We start from the raw sequence: 9,634 nt of genomic DNA, 5'->3' as shown, positions 1-9,634 counted from the left end.
ATCAAAGCAAGTAAATGGTTTTATATATATATATATATACACAGCCCCAAATGGCAAATGTCTACAGAACACATTCTTCTTTTCAAGACACTTCTGTTAAAACTTTGTAGGAGGTAACCCTAACCCATGTTGGCATGGGTGTGATAAATGATCTGCACGGCAGGCATGTTTATTTCATTCTTCTACGGTATCACTGTATGACAAGTAGTTCAGAAGTAATAGATACAGTGATCCTGTACAGCTTTCTGAGGAACGGAGACGACATCTTGCTCCCTCTTGTGGTCACGTCTAGTAACAGCAGCTACAACCATGTTTGAAAACAGGTCATGCAACCATTTTCAGACCTTCTATCACAGTGAATTACATCTCTAAGCATGTGTCTCTAACGCGAGAACGTGCTGAAAAGTAATCAATGAAAATGCTGAAACTTTATTGGGGTTTGTTCATCAACGCGGTCGGGATTTTATACCTTTCTTTGCGTGTTGTGTTATTTCGTAGGCATGTTTAAGGTTGAAACAACTTTTCTTTTCCATAAAGACTTTAATGATTTGAGAGTAAATCTGTGGGAGCCACAACACAGACTTTTATTTCGTGGAATGTAAAAATATTAACATTCAATTTCACATACAGCTGAGCAGGTCAGAACATTGCTTTCTCTGCTCGTTCACTGACCCAACTCTGAAATGTAGATTTAAAGATCAACAATCTGCAAAACTAAAGACAATGATGGCTGGAAGATGAACATATTTAAGTCACTTTTGGAGGAAACCGGCCGTCAGTTCACGCTGCAAGTAATAGTGTAGCTGAATGATCCGTGTGGTGAAAGCGGTGAGTGAATTGTGGGACGGAGGGAACAGAAAGATGGACGCCCTCGGTGAACAACACAGCAGTCCTCAGAAACGTTTCCATCAGGTTCCTTTCTTTCCAGCTCAGTTTCTCCCACCGAGACGTTTTTTTTTTTAAGAAGCAGAAAAAGATATAAAATCAGGGATGTGCCCACGACCTGCTAAAACCACAAAGAAAAAAATCATCCATTCGCCGTCAGTAGGTGGCGTTTGTCCCAAAACAGAATTAATAAAAAAACAAAAGAAAACACAGCCCTGGCAAATAATAATCCACTTGAAAGCTACTTAAAAACCAGCATTTATTTTCAACCGTTTTTGACCATTTTCTCCCGTCTCCGTCTTCTCTGCAGCGTCTCACTCGTACTCGGCGATCAGCACCATCATGCCGACTCCGAACAGCAGGGCCAGGATCTCCATCAGAGACTGGCCGAAACTGGAGCGGCCCGCCAGCAGTTCTGGGAGCACGGTCACGGTGGCGATGTAAACGAACCCGCCGGCCGTGAAGGGCAGGATCCAGGCGGTCGCGGCGGCGCCGACGCCCTCGGCCAACAGGGAGCAAGCTGTGCCGGCCAGAGCTCCCAGAGCCGTCAGCAGCTGTAGACACATGGCCTGATGGGAAAGAGGAAGAGGGTTGCTACAGCGCTCACGTCACGTGGTCTCTTAACCCTAAACCTGCTGATTGTCTGTGATGGAGTCGTTGTTCTCATACAAACTGCAGCTTGAGTAGGCCACTACCTTTTTTTTGGTGCAGCCAGACTGGACGAGGATGGCGAAGTCTCCGATCTCGTGTGGGACCTCGTGCAGCAGGATGGTGACGGTGGTGACGGCGCCAACCGTTGGCCCAACCAGGAAGGACGCTCCGATGGCCAGGCCGTCGGTAAAGTTGTGTGTGAAGTCAGCCGCCAGGTTCAGGTAACCCGACACCTTGATGTCTGTGTTAAGAGAAGTGAACGGAGAAGAAATGAGGTGACATTCAGTGATTTCAGCGAGCCTCTATTGAAGACACAGGACCAGGAAGCACTTCTGAGGAAAAGGATCGGTTGCTTCTGTTAGATTGAACAGTTGGAGTATCGATTTTCTCTTAAAATGATTGAAAAGTTTAAATTTGTAATAAATGAGTTGCGGCCGTCGTGTCTTCAACAGTTACACTATGAAACTACATTTACAAATCACATTGATGATCATGATATCTGCACAATAAAAGTAAAATGTTAAAAACAATATATTGAGTTTACAAAGGCCGGTATTGTTTTCACGGTGTGCGTCTCTGTGTGCGTGACTGTGGGGAGAGATGTGTTCCTGGTAGCAGAAGTTCCACAGAAGTGGTTTTAGGTTTGTTTGGACTTCAGCCTGTCTGGTCACAGATTTGTCACGGTCATAGCGTCACAAAAGTTCAAGAGGCAGCGACGAGTTAAAGTAAACATGACGGCAGGGTGTGAAGACGGGTGTGTTTTGATAGAATCTATAGTTCTAAGTGAACTAGATATCGAAAAAGTATTTTCATTCAAATTCAGTTTTAATACAAACATCTACGTCTTTTAACCCGTTTATGATCTCAACACAAACAGTTCTACAACAGCTTTTGAGTTCATGAAATACAAAATAAAATAATAAAGCACGATGTGAGCACGTACCTGCACAGCCTTCCGAATTTAGTGTTTTAATAACTAGAAATATAAATGTGAAACATCCTTGTGTTCTAAAGTTGTAAATATCTGCAGGTCAGTAACTGACCAGCAGATGGAGCTACTTTGTTTTCAATCACAGCCTTTAAAAGTAATCAATATATTGCTCACCTGTGCTCTTCGTCTCCTCTTTCTTTGACACCGTCTTGTCTTTGCTTTCTTTCGCTCCTTTCTTCTTCTTCTTTTCCTTTTCCTCTTCTCCATCACTGTCCTTTTCCTTGGGAGCATCTGGAAATGTGACATAAAGTTCAAATAAGCCTCAGTCCTGAGATCAACTGATGAGATTCGGAGCAGCGGCTGCAGAGGCTGATTTAATGATGATTCTAAAAAGGTCATTTGGCTAATATACACTCGAGCAAAATAATACAAATGTACCCAATAACAGTCTTTCATTTCATCAAATCAAGAATGCTTTTTGTTTTGCAGATGAATATTTTATGTATTCCAAGGAAGTTCCAAGGCGTACCATGCGAGTGTCCGTGGGAATGTCCGTGTCCTCCCTTCAGCGCTCGCACAAACTTCTCCACAACCAGGAAGGCGATGATCCCACCGAGAACCCACAGACCCACTGACATCATGTGACCGTGGGCAGCTCCTATACAGGCAGAGAATATCATCATTATTACAGCATACAGCTGAAGATTGAAGATACGGGGTAATTTCTCTGGTGGACTTTTGCACCTGACATCACCCGTCAATAACAGGAGCACCATGTGACGAAAGCAAAAAGAAAGGGGTGTTACTGCGTACCGTGGGAGTGACCGTGGTCATGTGACTCCTCACTTGCGTGCGAGTGATCTTCTTCTCCGTGGTGAGAGTGGGGCTCTGTGCACAACAAACACGACACGGGCAGAAACAGACATTACACTCACACAGATAAACTGAAGATCCTGAAACAGAGTCTGTGTTTTGGATGAGCATTCGATCATCATCATCATCAGCGTTGAAGATATTCATGTTCGTCTAAAGACAAAGTGAGCTTCGTCTCTTAGATTGCCTTCCTTCATGTGCATGGAGTGAATAACAAAAATGAAGAGTGTGAATATACAGCGTTTGATTCAAGAGGGGACTATTTTCTTGTGCACTGATGATTGATCTCATATTTAGGTGTTTTGCATCATAAATGCATCTTAACAAAGAGTTTGTTTCAAGAAAACCTGCAAAAGGTGGAGAAGAAAATAAAAACTCATCAACACGGATTAAATGATAAAAAACAAACTTCTATGGATCGATAAACCCACCCAAAGCGTGTGGTATGAGGTGGAGGAAGGCGTCGCCCAGCAGTCCACCTGAGGCGAAGCTGAGCAGCACCTTGAGCAGGTTCTGGTGCTGGTCGCTGTTGGACTGAACCGGGATCAGGAACAGGATGAGGAAAGGAGCGGCGCTGATGAGCAGGGTCGCTCCGATGGCCTGCGGACAGGAATGGAGGGAGGGTTACTTTTCTTTTATACACAACACGAGGGTAAAAAACATGGATGAGGATCTCAGAATCAAGATTACGATGTTGTTATTGATCAGTAAAAATTACTCAAGAAATGAATACATGGACAGTTTGCTCCTGAGAGGCTTATCGAGGAGAATAAAACTGATGACGACGGTTACGGGGAATAAAAAAGCGTATTGCCGAGAGTCAGATGAGAAGTCCGATCCCACTCTTAAATCTACTTGTTGAATGTGAACAGGAAGTGGTGAGCTTGGTTTAGAATAGAAATTGAAAACACAGAAGTGGTGAGCCTCGGTTATGTGCCCGACCATTTCTTGGCCAGAAGCAGCGACTTCCTGTCGAGTCTTAACGGACAGATGTGACCGTGTTATCAATCTCCTCATCAAACTCTCAGCTAGAAGGCAAATAAGCAAACAATTCCACATTTCAGACAGACGACCCATTGTTCCCATTCTAACCCATGACCACACCTGTGTCCAGAGCTCCACCATGTCCCTCTTCTCTCCTTCTGCCTCCCTCTTCACCCTCTCCCCTCCGTGGGAGTGTGCGTGTCCACTCTCCTCCTTGTGCACCCGAACAACATCCTCCTGATGAGCGTGCCCGTGGTCGTGAGCGTGCCCGTGGTCGTGAGCGTGCCCGTGGTCGTGAGCGTGCCCGTGGTCGTGAGCGTGCCCGTGGTCGTGAGCGTGCCCGTGAGCGTGCCCATGGTCGTGAACGTGCCCATGGTCGTGAACGTGCTGCTCTTCTTCGTGTGGAAGGAGGTTGGCCTCGGCGCTCCACTTGCTCGCTCCGTGGAACATCCTCGCGTCTTCCTGGTGATCGTCTTCCCCGTGGGCGTGGCCGTGGTGATGGTGGCCGTGGCCGTGGTCCCCATGGGCGCTGGTTGAATGGGCGGCTAACAGGAGTACTGCAGACGTGGCCAGCGTCAGTGCCAGCAGACGTACACAGCCCATATTATCCCCTTTGACAAAGAGAGAAACAGTGAAGAAGACATCAATATATAAACTCACATGTGTCTTATGATCAGTGGCTGTTTACACCTATGATATACTATTCACGTATGTTCTGTCTGCTCGATTGTAAACATTATTTTGTTCATAAAAATAAACCAAGAGCTTCACTTTCCTATCAATGTCATGGCAGATTTAATAATGAAATTGCAAAGAAATAAAAATAAAAAGTAACTATCACTCTGCCTCACTGGCCTCATGTCCATGTATGCACACATCACACGATTAAGGAGGAATACACCATCTGTTTAATGGCATGCGTTACTTGTTTTGAGATGTTGTGCATTTACAGTAGCTACATAACACACTCTGTATGTCGTCCAATGAGTTCCAGATTACCACCAACTCTGGTTGAAGTGACCAGATACCGTGCTTCCTCAGTGAGAATGGGGTGTGTTATGTTGAGCTAGCCTTTCTTCATCAGATCAGCATGTTTGTATTATAGTGCCAACATGGCAGGTATTTAAAATTGCCCAATAATTTGGCCACTGCAGTGACTCCAGATGGGGATGCATTTTGCTGCATCATGGTCGGTGGTAGAAGAAGTACTCGGATCATTTACTGAAGTAAAAGTAGCAAATATCTCAGTGAAAATAAGTACGAGTATTGACATTAAAATATACTGAAAATACTGTCCCTTTGCATACTTATATACATTTTATTATATCAATGGATCATAACTATTGATGCATTATGTGCACATCACTTTAATGTTGCAGGTGGTAAAGGTGGGGCTCATTTCAATTGATAATAATTCATAATTATGATGTGTGCAGACATAAAGGGACAGTTCACACCAAACAGACGTTTAACTTTTCAAATGTAGTTGTTTTAGTCGTGATTTAAGCACAAGTCAAGTGCCATTCAATCGCTACAATATCTAAAAAAACTCTGCAACCATCCCCAAAACCATCTAGATTATGAACTAACCCTACAAGTGAAGGTAATCACGTGGATCTTTGATTTTGGGATGAACTCTTCCTGTAACTGTAGCGACACGTTTATCTATTTATCAACCAGCCTCTCCAGCTTTGTTTTGAACTCGAGTGTTTATTTTACTGGCAGCTTCGTGCATCGGACGTGGGGATAATCTGTTAATTCAAATCTCACAGTAAACAGTGAAAGCCAAACAACAAACACGCATCATCGCACAAGTTGCAGAAGAAAGCCCGCTAGCTTCACTAGCTAGCTAACTTAGCTAACAACCAACTTGCTAACGTGTTGCTGCAGCAGCACGGACAATAATAACTGCGACACACAATGCAAATACACAAACAAGTCATTCTTACCGGATTGTGTCGGATAAATCTCTGTCCTGCGTGCAGTATGTTTGATAAACCGCTAATACTTATGTCTACGGTGATGCTACTGGTAAGACGTGGCATTTACTCAAGTAAACTCATCGAAATCTCGCGAGAACACAATAAACACTCCCATGTGTGCCTCGATTCTGTGCTCCCTTGTTGTCTCCAGGTGTGTTTTATTTGAGACGATTATCATATGATTTGAAGGTGTTTTCTAATATTTCTATGAATAATAATGTACTTAAATACTGGTAAAATGGCTTTCTGATGACAAAAGAGGTCTCACTGGAAATATCGCGAGATTTGACTCAACACACTCCCCTCAGGCTGCTGGACGCAGCAGCAGCGGCATCCTGCAGGAGAACAGGATGTAGGTCCGTTTGTCTGCGACTTTAACAACAGCATTACAATACATTATATTTTGTATAAATATGTTTGCAGTGCTGGAATGTAACTCAGTAGTAGTAGTAGCTACATTTGCTTAACTGTAGGTCCTACTTAAGTAGTATTTGAAGTTGCCTACTTGAGTATTTCCATGTTATGCTACTTTACTCTTCTACTCCACTAGATTTCAGAGGGAAATACTGAACTACTGTTCACTTCACTATGTGTTTGACGGTTGTAGATACTTTGCAGATTCAGGTGATTACAAAGTATAAATCAACTTATAATGATGTGTTATCTATTAAGCTTCCCAGCAGTATAAAGTAGTTTGACTCCATCTTTACCAGCTGCAACATTAAAGAGATAAATCAATGCATCAATAATTATAATACAGTAATATAATATATGATTCTAAAATGGACCATTCTGCATAGAGTACCTTTACTTTTGGTACTTCATACTACAGATTGTGATGCTAATACTTTTGCACTTTTACTAAAGAAACAAATTGAATGCAGGACTTTTTACTTGTAACAGTATTTACACACTGTGGTATCGCTGCATTCACTAAAGTACAATATATGTACTTCTTCCATCTCTGTATATTTGTAGAAATATGTAGAAACATCAGAATACAAGTTTTGTAAATATGTTTTAGTCAATAGCTGCATCATGAATGTAAAGTTATTGTTGTTGTACCTTTGTACCTGTCTATACAGTGGAGGACTGTACGCTAACTAAGCAATATTATTTAAACAGTTACATACAAAGTTGAGGTACTTGTACTACTTGTAGTATTACCATTTAGAAGTATAAAGTTGCATAAACTTCTACTCCACTAAATTTAAGAGGGAATTATCGTACTTCTTATTTGTCTGACAACTATAGTTACTTTTCAGATTAAAATGTCATATCTTTCCTGTCCATTGAAAACCATGTAGGGGAGAGCGGGGTAATGTGAGACACTTTTTACATTTGCTCCCCTCTAGGCGAGCTAAAATGATATACCAGTAAAATTTACACATTTCCCATTAATTCAGGATGTTTCCTAGCAATGGAAACGATCAGAATGTCTTCAGGACAAAGGGCAGTGAAAATATGATTGTTTTTAAAAAAGTGGTCTTGTGTCTCACTTTACCCCAGCTTAGGGGTAAAGTGAGACAGACCAGAGAAATCAAGGGGGTAAAGTGAACCAGCTGGGGGTAAACTGATCCACTTACTTTTTCCACTTTAAAACTACCATAACAACACATGTTGTAACAGTTAGAATCCTGACAGCTAGATTGACAACCACACATTCCAAAACTAATATCGGACTCGTAACAGAATCATGGGGATTGGTCAATTAAGCACATTTTTTTTTAAACACTTGAAAGTAACTCCGAACAAAATCATATACAACATAATATAATTCAAAATGTTTTAATTAACATTCAAATGACAGATAGAACCAGTTAGATTAGAACACAGTCATGGGACCATAATCAGAACCAGCTAGAACAGCCTGGGACTCAGAACACAGGACTAGACCCACCTGGATTAGAACATCAGCCTCATACTCTATAACAAGACCTACTCTACATTCCAGCCCTGAAGGTTACAGGGAAAGGTGAAGAGTTGCTCTCTCCGTGTGGTTCCTCCAGGCCTATTAGGTTGAGGCAGCTTCTTCACCACATCACCTTTAGGAACATGTGCCACATCATTTTCTTTTATAGCAAACGTGGGTCTCTCCCACTCTTTCTTGTTTCCATGGATTCTTCTGAGGTTCTCCATAAAACATTTGCAACTAAAGAATTAATTCTGTCACCTGTCCATCACTACAGCCAGATTTTCAAATAACTCCCCCACTGTAGTTTTATTGAAGGCTGTAGCCCTTCCCAGGGATGTTGCCTCCGGAGTTCGGACAGAGAGATGGCGACGTGCTAGGAAGCTGCCAAACCACTCTTCTCCTAAAGAGTAGAGAATTCATTATTATAAGATTTAGCTTTGTGGCAAGATCAGTTGGCCTAAGTTAACCTACAGAATCATGTGATCTCTTGCACACCCTAGCCTACCTGCACATTGTTTCTCTGTCCAATTGGCAGGGACAGGGATATAGTATTTCTCTGCGTATTCAAATGCCAGTTCACGGCACTTAACTGGAGCAAGGCCATGGAACTGGTCAGCTAGTTGTTTCAAGTGTTTGGCAAGCTCCTCCTCCATCTCATCTGTGAATATTCTCTTTGCCTCAGCTACTGCACCCCAGGCTACTGATTTTACTTCCCCTTTCTCTTTTTTCTTTATGAATCTTTTGAGGGTTGTCTTGTCAATATTTCTATCCCTTCCAGCTTTTCTTAAGGACTTCTTTCCTTGCATGACCTCAGCGGCTGCACTCTCCATCTCTGCGAGGGGTGTTTGGCCCCAGGTTGTCTTCCTGGTGTAGTTTCTTGGCATGATGGCTTTTCTACAATGTTTATGACATTAAAAATAAAACATATGTAATGTAATATTACACTAAAATATGTTTAAGACTAAACTTAACTTGTGCTTCATGGTGGGGTAAAGTGAGACAGAGTCTCACTTTACCCCACATCATTTGTCTCACTTTACCCCACAGCTACTATTTTAGAAAAAACAACATCTCTTAGCAATTCAGGCTAATCTTCAGCTAGCATCAATCACATGGTTTTATATGTTGGAAGTTCATCAACATGTATGATATAAGTTTTTCTACCTGAATCAATTTGCTTTGACACAACAGTTGATTAAGTTCACAGCAAGAAAATTTACTTTTACATAAAAAAACATACTTACCACAGCACCAGCACCAACTTCTCCTTCATGGCAAGGGGGGAATGGGAGGGGCTTGAAAACATAATGGTCACATGACCACAAATGTGTTCATTTGCCTAGATACAGGGGGTGTCTCACATTACCCGGTGTCTCACATTACCCCGCTCTCCCCTACTGTATGTCCATGTGT

The 9,634-nt window shown here is 42.3% G+C and overlaps 1 protein-coding gene across 3 annotated transcripts; it reads right to left on the bottom strand.

Moving 5' to 3' along the window:
* Positions 1 to 563: 563 nt before the first annotated feature.
* On the bottom strand, positions 564 to 9,602 carry slc39a7 (solute carrier family 39 member 7). 3 transcript variants are annotated; one of them, XM_076112691.1, is made up of 9 exons: positions 6,274 to 6,432; positions 4,658 to 4,935; positions 4,445 to 4,627; positions 3,772 to 3,940; positions 3,281 to 3,355; positions 2,997 to 3,125; positions 2,642 to 2,758; positions 1,581 to 1,777; positions 564 to 1,454 (listed from the first exon to the last, which is right to left on the bottom strand). In XM_076112691.1, exons 2-9 carry the CDS (start codon positions 4,925 to 4,927, stop codon positions 1,200 to 1,202), a joined length of 1,395 nt encoding a protein of 464 aa, XP_075968806.1. In that variant the 5' UTR covers positions 4,928 to 4,935; positions 6,274 to 6,432; the 3' UTR covers positions 564 to 1,199. The 3 variants fall into 3 exon arrangements, with proteins under 3 accessions (XP_075968806.1, XP_075968805.1, XP_075968804.1); XM_076112690.1 differs by lacking the exon at positions 6,274 to 6,432 and adding an exon at positions 9,466 to 9,602 and having other exon boundaries at positions 4,445 to 4,935; XM_076112689.1 differs by having other exon boundaries at positions 4,445 to 4,935.
* Positions 9,603 to 9,634: the final 32 nt, after the last annotated feature.

The sequence above is a fragment of the Anarhichas minor genome, unplaced genomic scaffold (assembly GCF_050575085.1).
Source record: "Anarhichas minor isolate MPS153535 unplaced genomic scaffold, ASM5057508v1 ptg000051l, whole genome shotgun sequence".
In the NCBI taxonomy this organism is placed as follows: domain Eukaryota; kingdom Metazoa; phylum Chordata; class Actinopteri; order Perciformes; family Anarhichadidae; genus Anarhichas; species Anarhichas minor.
This window is presented reverse-complemented; position numbering and strand designations above follow the sequence as displayed.

What these genes read in the sequence shown, in the direction of transcription:
- slc39a7 (XM_076112690.1), bottom strand. Translation starts at nt 4,927, where the DNA reads ATGGGCTGTGTACGTCTGCTGGCACTGACGCTGGCCACGTCTGCAGTA. An exon ending in TGGTGGAGCTCTGGACACAG is followed by an intron (nt 3,941 to 4,444) that starts GTGTGGTCATGG and finishes TCCTGTCCGCAG; the next exon opens with GCCATCGGAGCGACCCTGCT. An exon ending in AGAGGAGACGAAGAGCACAG is followed by an intron (nt 1,778 to 2,641) that starts GTGAGCAATATA and finishes CTCTTAACACAG; the next exon opens with ACATCAAGGTGTCGGGTTAC.